Genomic DNA, 19,941 nt, shown 5'->3' with positions numbered 1-19,941 from the left:
GAAAAAACACTGAGGTACTCTGGGATATGGAGGGGAGGAGAGTTCTAAATTTAAATATTCAGTGCCCTGTTCTTGCTGAAGCCGTCCATATCCCAAGAGTACTCCAGTGACCCCTAGTGGATGAAAAAGAAATACGGGGTGAGGAAAAAAAACTCCCAGATTTTAAAGGCTAACAAAATGGCCTGGTGATTGCTATTCATAATGTTAGTACATAATCTAAAAAAAGCGTGAAATACAGATTATTTTCAGTTGGTTTTGAATATATTGTAATTTCTTGGTGTTTAGCAGCCTTCAAGGTCATGAATGGTTCTTGGTTTGCTTCGGTTTGTCCACATATTGTATGATTGACAGCCGCCAGCTCTGGTTTTGCCTATTACATTGACCCTAAATAATTTTAATTGGTCCTGGACACCCATCCGAGGCACCCCTGCAAGTGTCCCGAGGCACCCCAGGAAGACACGGCACACAGTTTGAGAACCACTGGTGTAGACTTCAGCTTTCAGATGGTCCCTGTTGGCTGTGCAGAGGCCTCTTATGAAGCTGATGAGGATGGTTTTCTGCCCAGTAGCGAAAATTCTACTTGTTAACATAACCAGACAAATGAAAGTGAGCTTCATCAGGAAGTTGCAGGGATAACGCTGGAAATGAACCGCAGAGTGATGCGAAATTTCAGAAATCTACTACAAATGTGTATCACGTATGAAGGACACCATCTGGACAATATCATATTCAAAACCAAAGGAAAATAAACTGTATTCCATGCACTTTTAGATTATGTACTAACATTATGAATAGCATTCACCAGGCCTTTTCTGTTAACCTTTAAAATCTGTGTGTGTTTGTTTTTTGTTGGATCAGTCTGTATAATGGTTAATTTCATCATTTTTGGTTAAATCACTTTAACCTTAACCCTGATCTTACTGATGTCCAAGAAGTCTTCCAGATTGTGCAGAACACAGTGAAGGACACTCCCGCCGAGCAGCTCTTTCTCTCCATCCTGCAGCATCTTCTACTCATCCGGAACGACTATGACGCCAGGTAGGAAACGGTCATTCTGACTCTGGAAACAATGTGCAGCCAAAACGAGCTCTTTTATATGGAGGGAACTCAAGTGACATCACTGTGACTAGTCACATGACTGAGGCCGGGAGCTGCTGGCGTCCTCGCTGAGGCTGGTGCCGTGACTGAGGCCAGTAGCCGCTGATGACGCCACAGAATGTATAATAATTTGCAAATGACCTAAATAGACCCTAATCCATGGGTCTTCAACCTGCAGCCCTCCAGCTGCTGTGGAACTACACATCCCAGCATGCCCTGCCTCAGTTTTAGCATGCATTAATAACATAACTGTGACAGGTCATGCTGAAATGTGTAGTTCCACAGCAGCTGAAGGGCCGGCCGCAGGTGGAAGACCCATGCCCTAATCCATTGCAGCCAATCTGATTTTGTTGTTTTTAATTAGCAAGTTACACTAATAAAATAAAATAATTGTTGCCGTATGTTAGTTATAAAGGGGCATATTCATCAAACCTTCTTATGCTGGGTACACACTGGCCGATATATCGACCGGTCTATTGAACAGCCGATATATCGCTGGCCCGTCGGCCAGTGGGTACCAACGATATGTGTGTGAACGTTGACGTTCACAGACATATCGCGCGGCCCTGCTGCCCACACGATGACACACACAACACACACTGCCCTATCCGGCTGTAGATATATCTGCAGATATGTCAGCCAGTGTGTACCCAGGACAAACAATAAGAAGTTATTTGCACTGAGCTGTACCTGTAATATAAAAGTGGAGTCTGGAATGGATTATATACACTGATTCTAAATAAACACATTCACCACATATTAAATAATAGTTTAAAAAGCTGCTCAGATATTTACCTATACACCTTTAATATAGCATGTTATAAATACTTAATATCGGAACAAATGAGTACAAGTGGAGAGGTTAGTCCTCAAAGATGTTGTATAGGAAACTAAAAAAGTAAAGCCTTGTACACACTAGGTGACCCCCGCGGCAACGGGAACTCGGCGGGGTGCCGGCATCAGCAAGTGCATACACACTTTCTGATGCCGACGGGGAAGTGAGCGACGACGGGGCGGTGGGGGGAACGACACCCATGCATCTGCAGCATGGCGGTGATTAACGAGGACCTCCCTCGTCTGTACATGTTCAGATGAGGGAGGGTGTCACTAACAATGCTCGGGAGTGCGCCTCATTAACGACATTGAGTATGCACACTGGACGAGATTGGAAAATTGAGATCGGCACTTCTGAGCGACATCTCTTGCTTTCTCGTCTAGTGTGCATGGGGCTTAATGCTATACTGGGACACCAAGCACAGTATACACCTGTGCATCTTACCGATCAGTGAGAAGCTCTGACCGCAAGTGGGTGGTGTGTTTAAAAACTTGGGCTTCTTTCATCCTACAGTCTTATGTTGTGCATTCACCTTTGGGTGTGGGTGTAATTTTGTTTTTCCATATTCCAATGTATGGCTTTGTCTTTGCACCCAATATGTACATTAGATCTTGTGGGATATCCTGGTATCTAGTATTGTAATACTCACAAGTACCAGTCGGCTAAGTTTCTGGAACTACACAACTTGCCGTAACAAAGGCAAGAATTATGGAAATACTTTTTCTCTTGACCTGTTATTCCCATAGGATAAAACGACAGACCTTTATACTCTCAAAATAAGCCCTAAGACTATCCTGTAAAAGTAATCCCAAATTGTCTGGTTTAGATGTCTGTTATTTCATGGGGTATGGGTCGTTGGGTCGACCACTATTGGTCGACATGCATTAGGTCGACAGGGTCAATAGGTCGACAGGGTCAATAGGTCGACAGGGTCAATAGGTCGACAGGGTCAATATGTCAACATGGCCATTAGGTCGACATGGTCATTAGGTCGACAGGTCAAAAGGTCGACATGAGGTTTTTTTTTTACTTTCTTTGGTGTCGTTTTCTTCGTAAAGGGACGGGGAACCCCAGTTAGTGCACCGTGTCCCCTCACATGACTCGCATTGCTCGCCATGCTTCAGACAAGGTGCCTCGCTCCGCTACCGATGTGCTTGGCACAGGTTACCGTTCCCAATTGTAGTCCACGTGGATCGTTTAAAAAAAAAAAACTCACGTCGACCTAATGATCATGTTGACCTAATGACCATGTCGACCTAGTGGTCCTGTCGACCTAATGCATGCAAAAGTGGTCAACCTAAGTGGTGTCGACGTAATGACCGTATCCCATTTCATGATTGATGCGTTTAAAATCTTCCTTTAAATCCTTTCATTTGAGATCTAGCACCCAAGTTAAAAGCTGCTTTTATTTTATTAAAAGTCTCCCGTCTTCCTGTGATGAACAAGTGACGTGTAACCAGTCAAATTTCCAACAGAGCTGCGTAATCAATGAATAGTGCTTATGCTTTTTATAGTCACAAAGCTGCAAAACAATTGGAAGGAAATATCTGGCCAAAAATGCTCAGCACAGGCAATTTTATGAGTCGCCAGCAGGTGGCGGTCTTTCGCCACTTAAAACTTTTTTTTTTCTCTCATTGATTAGTTATTTTAGTTTTTATGTAGATTGGTATTTACTGAACAGTGTGACAGTGGAAGGTAATAATTCAGGCAGATGAGTTTTTACATAAAGAAAGGATTATTGGATAGCTAATGGTCCAGTGTTAGCTGAAATAATCATATTAATTCTTCCTCTGAGAAGCAGCTGCAGAAGGCAGCCGTGATTTGTTTTATGTTCTTTATTTCACCCTGAGTTGGCCACTAATATGTGTTTTTTTTTAATGTACATTTTATCCTTCTATTATCATATTCTTTTTTTCAAACAGAATTTTACTTTTTTTTTCCTCGTTCAGCACGTTTGATATGCCAGAAGCTTATCACAGCAATTTCTTTAAAAGAGGTGTTACTGCGTAACTTTATATCCTCTGTGTGTTTTTGTATATTTCTGCTTGTAGATATATTTAATGCTCATCAAACCATATGTCTAGCACTTTAAATAAAACCTGTTCACAGTGAATATCTTAAATTAGATTAGCAGGTTAATCTTGCGAAAGCACAATCTAGAAGAATAGAGTTTATTCCTGCCCCAGTAGCCTACATATGAATAAGATGAAATGATGCACAGTTATTTTATGTATGTGCAAACCTATATAATATACAAAATAGAGATAAAGTATTGTGGGCGCACTAAAAAATACTTAAATAGCGGCTGCTGGTTTTGTAAAACACAATTTTATTCACAAAATATTTGATAATTTAAAAATACAACTTTCAATCCTTACACACCGTAAGAGCAACTATATTAAAAATATAGACACGTGTCTTAAAACTGGAGACTTGCTAATATAGCATAAATTGCTGGTTAATTGAACATAGGATTGCATGCATGCACTGGGAATTAATGGTCACTGATTAGTACTACACATAGAGCTCAAGCAGGGTATTAAGGCAGTTCTTATAATTAAAGGCCTGTTTATACATCACCAATGTGAAGCTGATCCTGCGGAATCCAGTTAGATATAGGAACACATGAGTCCTCTGAGCAAGCAGTGTCCACATCCGTAATTACTGACCCATAAACATGGAATAATGATCCTTTTCACTGACCAGTTCCAGAACTGCCGCTCTGCGGCGGCTCCCCGGTGTTTTGTCCTGAAACTAGGCTGCTGTATGCCTCGTGCGGCCACACGATACCGGGGCTGGAGGGCAAGCTCAATACTGCAGGGGACGCTCAATCGCCGCGTTCCGCGACTTCCGGGTTCGGGGCTTCCGGCTGCGTTCCACTGACGTGGTTAATCTTCGAAAGCACAATCTAGAAGAATAGAGCTTATTCCTGCCCCAATAGCCTACATATGAATAAGATGAAATGAAGCACAGTTATTTTATGTATGTGCAAACCTATATAATATGCACACTGCCTTACTTTATTCTACAGCCCTTTATATTATATCCAGTGTCCGGACTATAGGTCGACAGTCAATCGGTCGAACACTAATGGTCGACATGCATTAGGTCGACTTGGTCAAAATGTCGGCAGTGCTTATGGTCGACGGGTACAAAAGCTCTGCAGGTTCAAATGGTCAACACAATTTTTTTTTGTGTGTGTGTTGTTTTCCAACTTTTTCATAATTTACCATCCACGTGGACTGCCATTGGGAATTGTAACCAGTACCGAGCGGCAGCGGTTGTGGAGCGAGGCACCTTGCTAGCAGGAGGGGATGTGGTATACTAACTAGGGTTCTAATGCTTTGATGACGAAAACGTCACCAAAAAACTATAAAAATATTTTGTTGACCATTTGTGTCTACCTTTTGTACCTGTTGTCGTTTTACCTGTCACCCTAATAACCCTGTTGACATTTTGACCGTGTTGACCATGTCAGTGTTGACCTAGTGACTGTCGCCCAAAATAGTCGACCTGATGAACCATAACCATTATCTCCTTATGAATGGTGGTTAGTGATATCTTTGCAGCATTCATTTCCGAATACACACATTTACCAACATGCTGTACACCAGAACTCTGCGTAAGATCATTGGGGGGGGGGGGTTATTTAATAGGTTTGGAATTTAAGGAACCGGTGCACTTTTGGCGTGTTTGATACTGATTTTAAAGCGGAAATTGCAAAAAAATGTTTAAAGTCTACCAGATTGAATGTAGTGATCAGTCCAAAAACAGACGGCACTCAAGTTGGGTTCAATAAACAGAGATGTTTATTCCCGCAGCAGCAATGCTTTGGGTCAGGTATGATCCTTACTCAAGCCTTATATAAGTGTTCATGGCAGTGTAAATACACACGATGGCACCAAAACACGTTAATTAGTGACATCGCACTGTCCCACAATTCAAATAAACTAGAAATGATCATCAGAGAATAATGTCAAAATAGAGATTACAGATTATAAAAACGACTGTCATGAAAAAACATTACCCATTAAATATGAATGGGAAATTAATTCTACAAATGAATGCGATTGTAGAAGTGACCTCATTAATGAGACGGCCGAAAGCTCATGTCATCATGATTGAAAACAAACTAGAATGTCATTTGTCTATTTGTATAAAGATAACGGACTCTGGACACTATGATACAACGTAAATAAGTGTGCATACAATAAAAACGATGTTGCCAGAAATCCAGACATAAATAAGGGCGTAATCAGCAAGGGAAAGAAAATGACACCTACTGTACACCTGGCACCGGTGTCAGAGGTATATGGTCCGTGGTGAAAGACGTAGTTAGGTCGGTCAACGTTTTCAAGATATGATTCTGATGAAAGGGTGCGGACACGGCCTGAAATGTTGGTTTACGTATGTCTTTCACCATCCGGCACAGGAGACGGTAATGAAGTTTCAGTGAATTTATAAGGCTGCTTTTTTAACCTTTCCAATGCAATGTTTTAACATTTTGAATCCAGCGATTGTCCCCTTTATATACTTGGAAGCATGGGCTGTTCTGCTTCTTTGGAGGGCACCTTGGGGATTATTATATAAAATTACTTAGTACCAAAGTCCATCAGGGCACGAACTAAAAACTATACAGATTCCCTCTCAGAGAGGTAGGACCTAATGCCCCACTGCAAACATAGACCTATGCATAGTATTCTTAGTCAGTAAATTAGTGTCTCATAAAAAATCTGCTGCCTGTTTCCCCACATAGTGAGACCATGAGTAAAGCCATGACACACCGTATATCAACTCTTACAGGTGCAGGTACTATTTAACCTTCCAAAATGGGCCTAATGGATGGTGCCTACTCTCTCTCTCTCCATCCACACCCCCAGGAACCCCTAACCGGCTTTTGTTAAAGCACAAACTGTAACCAAGCCTGATTTTCAGAAACAGTCATTTTCCTGGGGGTTTAAATCATATAGGTCAGTGGTTCTCAAACTGTATCCTCAGGACCTCAAACAGTTCACGTTTTTCAGGTCACCTAGCAGAAGCACAGGTGCAGTCATTACTCACTGACACATTTTTAAAGATCCACAGGTAGAGCTAATTATTTCACTAGCAATTGTGTGAGGAGATATGGAAAACAGGCACTGTTTGGGGTTGTGAGGACCGAGTTCGGTCAGAAACCTGGGACAAATATATCTCCAGCTTAGAACTTTCCCAGTGGTATTATCACAGTGTGTGTGTGTGTGTGTATGTATATATATATATATATATATATATATATATATATACACATATATATGTGTGTGTGTGCATATATATATGTATGTGTATATATAAATAATATATTTTATTTGAGAGTTATCCACCCTGGCTATATATCAGACCGTGCACAGTATATATTACATATACTCCGCCAGCCCACAGAAAACATATTACATTCCCCAGTCTAGACTATGACAGAAAAATAGCTTTTCCCTATGAGACCAGCAAACCATCTCAATGTTAAATGAAGTCTGGTCATTGAGGTATGAAATAGCCTTGAGTCACAGTGTGGTTCTAGAACATTCTGCAGATCAGTAAATAAAACTGGTGCACTTTATGGGAAGATAAAACAAAATCTCTTTTGCTTGTAGCCATCTTTCATTAATGGACTAATTAAAATGAGTAAAAAGACGGCTGGTAAACAGGAATCTGCTCCGTATATAAATATTCCCTTTAAACCAAGTTTTTACCTCTGTTCAAACTTTCAAAACTCACAACTTCAAAAAGGGTCTGGTCAGGGAAGTTTCCTGAGGAACCTTCCTCCTCGCTGAGGCGCCTCTGGTCACCGACCGTCTGTGACGGCAGACTATGTAATTCAGCGCTGCCCGTTTTAATAATTTTTTTATTATGTTAAACTCAAATGGCTTTAATGATGTGAAAATGAATCCTTTTTTTGCATAACTGAGACTGTGTCATTCAGTTTAGGTTTAGCTTTAACGTAAAATATACCAGGTAGTCTAATGTTTCAATTGTACGTCCTTCACCACCGTAGGCCGCAGTACTACAAGCTGATCGATGAGGTAATTTCTCAGATAATCCTTCACAAAAATGGAGTGGATCCTGACTTCAAATGCAGACGCTTAAGCATTGAAATTGAAGGTTTGATAGGTACGTGTCTATTATACTTTACTCCTTCCTGCCTGTGGTGTTCCAGTGTATAGACAGTGTCTAGGTCGACCCCCATATGCTCCACATGCATTTTGTCGTCACTGAGAAAAGGTCAACGGGTGCAAAAGGTCAACATTACGCCTTTTTCATACTTTGCCATTCACGTGGCCTTGCAATTGCGAACGGGACACGTACACTAATTGGGGTCCCCTGTGCTCTGACTGTGAAAACGACATCAAAAAATTAAAACAATGCGACGTCGACCTATGATATGCTGCCCTTGGTCCATGTGGACCTTTTGGTGGTCATTCCGAGTTGTTCGCTAGCTGTTTTCGGTCGCAGCGCAGCGATCAAGCAAAAAAATGGCACTTCTGCGCATGCGGCGCAATGCGCACGCGTGGCGTACTTTCACAACGGCCGTTGCAGTTTCACACAAGGTCTAGCGACGCTTTTGAGTCGCACTGCTGGCCGCAGAGTGATTGACAGGAAGTGGGTGTTTCTGGGAGGTAACTGACCGTTTTCGGGGAGTGTGTGTAAAAACGCAGGCGTGTCAGATAAAAACGCAGGAGTGGCTGGGGAAACGTAGGCGTGGCTGGCCGAACGCAGGGCGTGTTTGTGACGTCAAAACAGGAACTAAGTAGTCTGCAGTGATCGCAAGCTAGGAATAGGTCTGGAGTTACTCTGAAGCTGCACAAAATGATTTTGTAGCCGCTGTGCGATCCTTTCGTTCGCACTTCTGCTAAGCTAAGATACACTCCCAGAGGGCGGCGGCGGCTTAGCGTTTGCACGGCTGCTAAAAGCTGCTAGCGAGCGAACAACTCGGAATGAGGGTCTTTGTCAGAGTTGACCTAATGCCTATAATTCTATACCACACCCCTGCCTGTGCATCATTTTGAAAGTGAGGCTATCAGGTTAACCCCAAGCGGTGGAGAATGGGTGGGGCTCACACTTTATATGCCCTGTAGCGGTGCACATATAGTGGGGAGTCCTGGCAGCTGATGACGTCACTTTAGCAGGAAAAAATATACTTCTCATAGGGTCAGTCCTATTTCCCCGTGAAGGGCGCAAAGTGCATCTGCCAGACTTGTGCTCGCAGCCCTGTGGATTCAGTGGTACTGTAAGTGGGGTTTAGCACCTGCATGTCAGTGACCTTTTATCGTCTGACTGACTTATGGTTTCAATGGCGTTTGAACCTGTTGACGTGCTAGTGGGAACTAGGCCTCACTATTGTGTCTAATAATAATATCACCCCAAGTCTCTGAAGTCGCTTTTACATTAGAAATGTTTTCCATTTATATTTGACATAATTGAGTTTTCATATAAACAAACCTGTGTTTTATGCTTAGTAATATCACCTATAGGGGAATATAGGGGCAAACATGTTCACACTGTGTTGTGTCCCAGTGTAACTGTATCTGATTTCAGATCATTTGATCGATAAGAAGAAGGTAGAATCGAGTGAGTCCAAGTCCCGTGATTTGGTGAAAAAGGTAAAAAAAAAAAAAAACACTTCTTCTTTTTTATGGTATTTTTAAACCTGATTTGGCCAGATCTAAGGCGGAAACCTGTATTGCTTCAGTTTGGGTGCCACTGTTCTGGAAAGCAGCTGTACCCACTATCTCCTGTGTACCCGATATGATGAATAGGTTCAATTTTTATTTATTTTTTATACTTTTTTTGTAACTTAAAACATGCAGAACATACGTTTTTTTCCGCCAGTGTAATGGGGCAGAAAGCAGCAAAGAATGGGGCCCATTTATTTCTACCCACCGCCTGCCTTCCTGTGTAGGGTGGAGGCTGCCTGACACCTAATGTATGTCTCTAGTCCTTTTAATAGGCCTCATTGTCATGTAGAGTTATCTGTCTCCGCCATACGTAGCTCTCTCCCCTGCACTTTAGGTGTCAGTAGGTGATTCAGTACATCACAGTATAAGTGTACAGTTGTGAATTACATTTCGAAAGCTAAAATGAAGATTAATATTGTGGCTTCTGTACATACATTTAATACACTGAGATAGAGGATGGAACCAGCCATATGTGCATCTAGTTTGTTTTGTATATTGCAATTATTGGGCTGCCTCTCCGTTAGAGGGCAGTCAGGTCAGTGGTGCGGGGGGCGTGACCTGTCGCCTGGAATAACATGTCCCCGTCCCTGCTGTATAGTGGCACAATTACAGGCATCAACCACCCACTTCCCTCTGTAACCCTCCACCGCCTGCTGACTGGGCAACAGGAGTTGCACACCCCTTCCCCTGCTCTTCTCAGTCCTTGGAAGGTGGGGGGTGCTTGATTCATTTAGCCCCAAAGTGGGAAGAGTTGCCGATGCGGCAGAAAGCCTATATACCATGGGTCTTCAACCTGTGGCCCTCCAGCTGCTGTGAAACTACACATCCCAGCATGCCCTGCCACAGTTTTGCTGTTAAGGTATGCTAAAACTGAGGCAGGGCATGCTGGGATGTGTATTTCCACAGCAGCTGGAGGGCCATAGGTTGAAGACCCATGCTTTAAACCAGGCATGTCCAAACTGTGGCTCTCCAGCTGTTGTGAAATTACATATCCCAGCATGCCCTGACACCGTTTTGCTGTCAGAGAATGCTAAATCTGTGTCAGGGCATGCTGGGATGTGTTGTTTCTCAACAGCTGGAGGGCCGCAGTTTGGACATGCCTGCTTTAAACCATCAGTTGGGAAACTACAAGTCCCAGCATGCCCTGCCACTGTTTTCCTATTGGGGAATTCTAAAACTGAGGCAGGGCATGCTGAGATGTGTAGTTTTACAACAGCTGGAAAGCCACAGGTTGGCCTTGCCTGCTGTAAACTTACGGAAACCTGTGCCCGTGTCCAGCCGTTCTGGATTGGAAATATTTTATTTGCAGAAACAAACTGCCAGGAACTAAGTGATTGCTTTACATATAGTATTTTTTTTAAATAAAAAATTCATAATCTTCAGAAAATTACTTTAAAACTTTTCAGGTCGCTCAGGTTATATACCCAAATATGCAATGAATCTATACCATTACACTCTGTGACCAATAAAAAAAAGGCCCCATTATAATAATTCTATTGTGGCAACGGCTCCCCCTGCTGGTATCCTCATCTAATGAACACGCTGGACCTAGCAGAAGATGCTGGACCGGACCTTATCCTGCGTCAGACGCTTGCTCCCCTCTAACTTTTTTTTTTTTCATGTCTTTTTTTAAGTAACTTTTTTATTTATTTATTTGGTTCCCTGCACTCGGCGGTGAGGGCCGGCGCCTGGTGTTTATTAGTCTGGCAGCTCAGCGTTTTTGACCCTTATCAGCAGAGCGGAGGCCGCGTGTTTACTTTTTCAATTTAAAAAAATAATTTAGCTGTCAGCGTGAAAAGAGATAGTGCTGTGGCCGGGCTGTCGGGTGGCCTCACCCTGGAAATTTCATTCCCAGGCACGATGGGGCTGATAGGGTGACCTCCAGGCCCCAGGCTGATAGGGGATAATTGAAGTTGTGACTGGGATGTAATTAGAGGGGCTAGCCGTATGTCAGGAAAACCTCGCTGCCATTTCTCTGTCTTCTCAGACCTGCGGACAAATTATTTCTTTCCGTTTGCAAGCAGCTTAGTGCGTACTGTAAATTGCTTTTCTCCCCGATGTTGATCACTGTATAAAGAACAGTTTCAGAACCACATGTTACAAATATGATGTGTCTCTCTTATATGGAACGGATTGGAATTTAAAGCACGGCCTACAGTATATTAGTAGATTTATTTATTTTTTTGTTTGTCCATTCGCTCACTCAATCAATCAATCACTCCATTCATTCATTCATTCGAAAACCCCATTCATTAAGCAGGCGTAATTGGCAACGACGTATAAAATAGTTTTATTTTAAATTCTAGTCCGTAGCAAATAAATTGTCACAGCATTATAATATCTGCTTCATTCAAAAGCGCTCGTAATTCTGAAAGTGGTAGCGGGGTCAATACATGTGGACGAATGGGGTTGAGTACAAAGCAGCTGGGCGCCTCTGCAAGGCCTAGGAGTGTAAGGAAGGCCTAACTATGCCACCAAGCTCCCCTTGGTCTGCGGCTCCTGCATTAAACTAACATGGGATAACAGTATAGTAGTTTATTTTTGGTTATTATAAAAGTATTTCTGGTACTTAAATTGGGTCGCATGGCTGTTAATATGCATTTTTTTTATTTATTTTTTTATTTTGCACATCCGTTTTTGCAGACAACTGAATAGGCGCAATTTGCAGTAAATTTGCTATTTTCTTATTGAATTAGTCCCTTACACTGTTAGCGTAGGTACACATTAAATGATGTGTACCCAGCGCGATGCCGGCAGGGTTGACAGGGGCGGGGGGGGGAGTGGGGGTCATTCTGCAATCGGAAGCACGGCCATCGCTGTCGATGTCGTCTGTCTGACTTGCATGCAGGAGGACGGAAGATGTCGCTGACGATGCACAGGAGAGCGCATCATCAGCGATACAGTGCGTACACACTAGATAATAAAATGAACGATGTGTCGGAATTAGGCACGTCGTCCACGATATCGTCTAGTAGTGTGTACTCTGCTTTAGTGACCGCAGTGCAGTGGAGATCTCACTCGTAGTTTCACAAGGTGAGAATTTCACTTTTGAAAACTGCTGTGTCTTTAGCGGATTTTGTCTGTTGGATTTAAAGGGGCAATAATATCACTTACTACCCAGTTTTGTATTTAATATTATTACTCCTTTAGTTTCAGTTGGTGAAACCGCCAAAGAAGCGGCACTTAGCAAATGTACATGTACGTGCTCCGCGGCCTGTACAATGCACGGAGACAAGTGTGACAGCAAACCGGAATGCCCTTGCCTCACTCTGATGTGCCACTTACCATTGCCTCTTTTACTCTTTGTTTTATTATTTAATTATACACATGCGCATTAATGCCTGTAACTCTTTGTATCAGCGACACTTTGTGCCAATTATTTCTTTTATAACTTACGTGTACAGCTGGACTCGGAGCTCACCGCCAGGCATGAGCTGCAGGTGGAAATGAAAGCCAAAGAGAGTGATTTTGAGCAGAAATTGACCGAACTCCAAGGAGAGAAGCAAGTCCTGGATTCCGACAAGCAGCAAATCACCGCCGAGAAGCAAAAACTTGAAGATTCAGTTTCACAGCTTTCCGAAAAGGTACGTTAGGACATGTTGCAGTAATGTGACCCTTCAAAATGGTAAATACAGTCAAGTCAGCCATTTTGTTGGCTGAGTTAGAATTTATGAAAATGAGGCTCCTCCATTCCCAAGGAAACAGCTACGTCACTCAGACAGGAAGTGCAAAGTCAGCCATTTTGTGGATTGATACTGTACTCATGGAAATGCAGTGTAGTTCACTACAGGGATATTACATCACTAAAGAGTACAATGCAGAGACAGCAATTTTATATCCTTAATCCAGCTTATTAATTCACTAAAACCATTAGCATCATTTATTTTTATTTTTTTCTGTTAAGTCACTAGTTCCTAGTGAATTCATTGGCTGTATTATCCAGAACAATGGACCAGTCCACAAAATGGCTACCAAATTGAAATGGTAACTCCCTGTGACTGAATTAGTACATGTCATTGCATTGGCGTTTCTTTGAATATCTACAAAAATATTATATTAAGCAAAACACTAGTGGCGTTGAAGTTGAAATCCAGTAAAACCTTGATTTTAGCCTAAGTGCTTTGAGTGCTCAAGAATATTTTTCGCTCTGCAAGAAAACACTGTTGGAGCACTCATGAGTTTATTCACTGGTGTGCTGCTTGCATTGATGTAGTAATTATAATTCTATTACTTGGCCATAGTGTGTAAACTCCGAATAGACTCAGATTTCAGTAAAAGTACAGTACACGTTAGGTTTCTGTAAAGAAGAAAAAAACGTGAATGGCAAAAATACACATTTCTCCTTTTACGTTAGCTGATTGGTCTGGGGAATCTTTGGAATCAGTAGCTTCTTCACAAATATTATTATTATTATTATTATTATTATTATTATTTTGTGCCTTTTGTTTTAATATTACCAAGCTATCTGCGAGCATGGTGGCATCAGCTACTGTTTGATTCCTAAGCTAACACCTGTAGAGAAGGTAACACAGAATGGAGTTTACAGTTGAAGAGTGTGTCCACCCTAGGTCCAAAGTAGCATGGCATTGTGTGCTATCTATAGCAACCAAACTAAAGAAATAGTGCTGCTTATTTTACTGAGCTACAGCTCACATAGGCTCAAATTTATCAAGTCCTGGATGGAGATAAAGAACCAGCCAATCAGCTGCTGTCATTTTTCAAACACAGCCTGTAACATGGCAGTTAGGGTCTGGTTGGTTGGTACTTTTATCACCGTGCTATTTATCACTATCCAAGGATTGATACATCTGGGCCATATAGTTTACAATATTGTAGTGGTAAATTTGGGAGTTTGGCCTTATGTTTTTTCTTAATTGAAGCTACCCGTTTTGAAAGCAGAATTATGCCCGAAGCCCCAGGAGTTATGGTAATATAGCTGTCTGTGACAATATTTTTTAGATTTACTTATCAAATTAGTTTTGATCTCTTTTTCAGATTGATAAACTGTCAAAGGAGCTTGAAGATACAAAAAAAGAAATGGCCACCATGTCTAGCTCGTCTGTTTTAATACCGGTTCCTCCTCCCATCCCGTCAGGACCGACACCACCTCCTGCTCCTCCTCTTCCAGGGGGTTTCGGAGGAGGTGGGCCACCACCACCACCCCCTCTCCCTCCTGCAATAGGCGGACATGTTCCTCCACCTCCACCACCCCTTCCTGGTCAAGGCGGACCTCCTCCTCCCCCTCCGCTCCCAGGTGCTTTTGGTGGGGGCCCTCCTCCTCCTCCACCTTTGCCAGGTGGTGTTCCTCCACCTCCACCCCTCCCTGGAGTTCCAGGTGCTCCTCCCCCACCACCTTTGCCTGGAGCCCCCGGAATGCCACCCCCACCGCCTCCTTTCCCTGGTGGTCCTGGAATTCCGCCACCACCTCCCCCAGGCTTGAGAGGAGGGCCTCCTCCTCCACCCGGACTTGGAGGCTGGGGTGCACCTGCTGTCCCTGTCCTGCCATTTGGACTAGCACCGAAAAAAGAATACAAACCAGAAGTGCAACTGAAACGACCCAACTGGACAAAGGTATGTCCGCTATAGGCGTGTTCCGTATATACCGCTTTAAGTAGATGTTCCTCTACAGAGGTCAATGCTTCCAGCTCCAAAAGAATTACAATTTGCACATGGGGCGGTATTCAATTGTTTGAAAAGTCAGTTGGGTGTCTGTTTTTTCCTTTCTAATAGACGGGGAATAACAGACACCCAACCGACTTTTCAAACAATTGAATTCCCCACACTGTATACATAGTGCATATGAATATTTTAAGAGCTGATAACTGTATCTGGGAAGGAAGAGCAGTGTATTCAGAGGTGTTCTAGAACCTTTTTTTTTTTTTCTACTTTGTAGTCTAGTTCTGTGATTGCTGTTTGTTCCCCCTGCCTGAAGCCTCTGATTAATGGCCTTTTCTCGCATTTAATTTCACTTAATTTTATTATTTATTTCATGCTTTCTGCCCTCTGCCTTCCAGAGGAAGCATTCTGAAACCAGTACCATGGTAACACACACAATTTTAATAATCACATTTCATTTAAAATATGCAAGCGGTAGATAATTACCGCGCTTTTAAAAATGGACTGGTTTCTTTTGTCATTTAAATTACATTTCCTTTTTTTATTTTTTATTATTGTGATATTTTTAGGGACACAGATAATTAATGTACATATCTAAGACATCGTTATCCTGATGTCAACCTCCAGGAATATCTCGGTGTTGGGATATAAGAAGAAAAGTATATTTTCCGTACATTGATATCTCGCTCCTTGCACTTTCTTCGCGAAGCCGAACATAGCTAACAAGCAGGCATGTTCCCTTTCCCTGAGTCCGTAGTCTGCTTTCTTGTTCTTTCATCCATAGAGTTGTTCCTCACCAGTCATTCACATGGCAAGGTTCTAAAAGAAAAACACATTTTGTAGTCTGCACTTGTTCCATCAAAGTATCACATAATTGCTTTCTTTTCTTTTTTTTCCCCTCCGCTCTCCTTTAGATTACTCCCAAAGAGCTCTCTGAGAAATGTTTCTGGACCCAGGCAAAAGAAGACAGATTTGAAAAGGACGAGTTGTTTGCAAAAATCACTCTCACTTTTTCTCAGCAGACCAAGTGTGAGTGACCGACGGTCTTTTTTTTTGTTGCTCTTTTGATGTTTGCTTTCGGTTAGCTGCTTACTGGATCATATCAGGCTTGGATGCATTGTAGCTCACTTAGCACATACAGTGTGACCTCCTGGGTCAGTGATAGATCTACAGATATATATATATAATGTGTGTGTATGTATAGGAAAAAGCAACAGCACCACTGAACAATCCTCCGTGTTACCACGAATATCAAAATATCTATTTATATATAATTGTATCACTATGTGCAGTCTCTATTAGTCACTCCCTTAGCTATAAAGGGCGTCGGCTATATCTTAAATATGATTAGCACTGGTATGTGTGCTAAATATAAAATTAGTTAAAAAACAACAGATAAGATCATTCTAAGTGACCACTGGTGACATATACCGTACGTAAAAGTAGACTGCAAACCCATAAAAAATTAAGATAATTTTAATACAATGATGAAACTACAATTAAAACAGCCAGAGATATCATATGGGAATAAATATGTGAGGAGATTTAAAAAGAGGCTAAAATTTGCTAAAAAGACATTTTATAAAGTGTGCCTGTGCTGGATAATGAATATTTTCTAAAGCTTAACTGAAGAAGATGAATTCATCAGGTGTTACCCAGCGCGTTTCGTCCGGTTAGACTTCATCAAGGGGTGATTGTGTTAGTGGGACAGTACATCTGGTTCAGACTGTAGGAAAATCTCAATGACCTAGAGTTGAAACCTTTCTTCTCGGATTCAGCAATAAACACAGTCTGGTATTTAGTAGGAATCGAGAAAGGAGTACTAGGTATCTTGCACCCTGAGCCTCTGCAGTGTCTGAGCTCCTCTGTGTGCCTGTGGTGTGTGGCTGGCTGCTCCTCTACTCACGTGCAGGCTCCTCCACCACTGCGCACAGGCTGTGTATGTGTGTGTGTATATAGATATATATATATATATATATATATATAGCTCAAAAAATTAACGGGAACACTAAAATAACACATCCTAGATATGAATGAATTATTCTTATTAAATACTTTGTTCTTTACATAGTTGAATGTGCTGACAACAAAATCACACATATTATCAATGGAAATCAAATTTATTAACCCATGGAGGTCTGGATTTGGAGTCACACTCAAAATTAAAGTGGAAACACACTACAGGCTGATCCAGCTTTGATGTAATGTCCTTAAAACAAGTCAAAATGAGGCTCAGTAGTGTGTGTGGCCTCCACGTGCCTGTATGACCTCCCTACAACGCCTGGGCATGCTCCTGATGAGGTGGCGGATGGTCTCCTGAGGGATCTCCTCCCAGACCTGGACTAAAGCATCTGCCAACTCCTGGACAGTCTGTGATGCAACGTGGCGTGGAGCGAGACATGATTTCCCAGATGTGCTCAATTGGATTCAGGTCTGGGGAACGGGCGGGCCAGTCCATAGCATCAATGCCTTCGTCTTGCAGGAACTGCTGAGACACTCCAGCCACATGAGGTCTAGCATTGTCTTGCATTAGGCGGAACCCAGGGCCAATTGCACCAGCATATGGTCTCACAAGGGGTCTGAGACTCTCATATCGGTACCTAATGGCAGTCAGGCTACCTCTGGCGAGCACATGGAGGGCTGTGCGGCCCCCCAAAGAAATGCCACCTCACACCATTACTGACCCACTGCCAAACCGGTCATGCTGGAGGATGTTGCACTACGCTGACAGACACAGCAAACCTTCTTGCCACAGCTCGCATTGATGTGCCATCCAGGATGAGCTGCACTACCTGAGCCACTTGTGTGGGTTGTAGACTCCGTCTCATGCTACCACTAGAGTGAAAGCACCGCCAGCTTTCAAAAGTGACCAAAACATCAGCCAGAAAGCATAGGAGCTGAGAAGTGGTCTGTGGTCACCACCTGAAGAACAACTCCTTTATTGGGGGTGTCTTGCTAATTGCCCATAATTTCCACCTGTTGCCTATTCCATTTGCACAACAGCATGTGAAATTGATTGTCAATCAGTGTTGCTTCCTAAGTGGACAGTTTGATTTCACAGAAGCGTGATTGACTTGGAGTTACATTGTGTTGTTTAAGTGTTCCCTTTATTTTTTTGAGCAGTGTGTGCATGTGTATATATATATATATATATATATATATATATATATATATATATATATATATATATATATATATATATATATATATATATAGTAAGCTGACCAGCCAAAACATTAAAACCACTGTCAGGAGAAGTGGATAACATTGATTATTTTGGTACATTACAATAACACCTGTCAAGGGATGAGATGTATTGGGCAACTAGCGAGCGCTCCGTTCTTGAAGTTTATGTGCAGGAAAAATGGGCTATCGTAATGATCTGAGCGGCTTTTATATAGTCCTAATTGGGATGGCTTGATGACTGGGTCCGAGGATCTCCAAAGCAGAGGCCCTTGTGGGGTGTTCCTGGTATGCAGTGATTATTGCCTACCAGAACTGGTTCAAGGAAGGATAACCGGTGAAGCAGAAACAGGGTCATGGGCACCCAAGGCTCAATATTGTGCGTGGGGAGCGATGGCTATCCCACAGTAGAGCAATTATAACACAAATTGCTGATAAAGTTAATGCAGCATGATAGAAAGGTGTCAGAGCACACAGTGTGTGGCAGCTTGCTGCGTGTGGGGCCCTGTAGCCACAGACTGGTCAGAGTGCCCAATCTATGTCCACTGCCAAAAGCACAGGCACGTGAGCGTCACTACTGGACCACGAAACAATGGAAGACGGCCTGGTCTGATGAATCACATTTCTCTAACGTCCTAGTGGATGCTGGGAACTCCGTAAGGACCATGGGGAATAGCGGGCTCCGAAGGAGGCTGGGCACTCTAGAAAGATCTTAGACTACCTGGTGTGCACTGGCTCCTCCCACTATGACCCTCCTCCAAGCCTCAGTTAGATTTCGTGCCCGGCCGAGGTTGGATGCACACTAGGGGCTCTCCTGAGCTCTTAGAAAGTTATAGTCTTAGAATTTGTTATTTTCAGTGAGACCTGCTGGCAACAGGCTCACTGCAGCGAGGGACTAAGGGGAGAAGAAGCGAACTCGCCTGCTTGCAGCCGGATTGGGCTTCTTAGGCTACTGGACACCATTAGCTCCAGAGGGATCGACCGCAGGCCCAGCCTTGATGTTCGGTCCCGGAGCCGCGCCGCCGTCCCCCTTACAGAGCCAGAAGTAAGAAGATGGTCCGGAAAATCGGCGGCATGAAGACTCTGTCTTCACCAAGGTAGCGCACAGCACTGCAGCTGTGCGCCATTGCTCCTCTCACACACTTCACACTCCGGTCACTGAGGGTGCAGGGCGCTGGGGGGGGCGCCCTGAGGCAGCAATAAAAACACCTTGGCTGGCTAAAATACCTCAATATATGGCCCCAGGGGCTATATATGAGGTAAATACCCCTGCCAGAATTCCATAAAAAACGGGAGAATAGGCCGCGAAAAAGGGGCGGAGCCTATCTCCTCAGCACACTGGCGCCATTTTTCCCTCACAGCTCGGCTGGAAGGAAGCTCCCTGGCTCTTCCCTGCAATTCTACAGTACAGTAAGAGGGAAAAGAGAGGGGGGGCATTAAAATTGGCACTGTATACAGTATATTATATAAAAAGCAGCTATTAGGGACATAACTCAGTTA

The 19,941-nt window shown here is 43.0% G+C and overlaps 1 protein-coding gene across 1 annotated transcript in view; it reads left to right on the top strand.

The window, feature by feature from the left end:
* Nucleotides 1–19,941, top strand: part of DIAPH1 (diaphanous related formin 1) — a 323,613-nt gene that overhangs the window by 114,694 nt on the left and 188,978 nt on the right. Inside the window, 6 exon segments of the mRNA XM_063928853.1 lie at nt 922–1,038; nt 7,962–8,077; nt 9,503–9,567; nt 13,047–13,226; nt 14,638–15,213; nt 16,173–16,287. Of these exon segments, the coding sequence (XP_063784923.1) occupies nt 922–1,038; nt 7,962–8,077; nt 9,503–9,567; nt 13,047–13,226; nt 14,638–15,213; nt 16,173–16,287 (1,169 nt within the window).

Source organism: Pseudophryne corroboree, chromosome 6, assembly GCF_028390025.1.
Source record: "Pseudophryne corroboree isolate aPseCor3 chromosome 6, aPseCor3.hap2, whole genome shotgun sequence".
Lineage (NCBI taxonomy): Eukaryota > Metazoa > Chordata > Amphibia > Anura > Myobatrachidae > Pseudophryne > Pseudophryne corroboree.
This window is presented reverse-complemented; position numbering and strand designations above follow the sequence as displayed.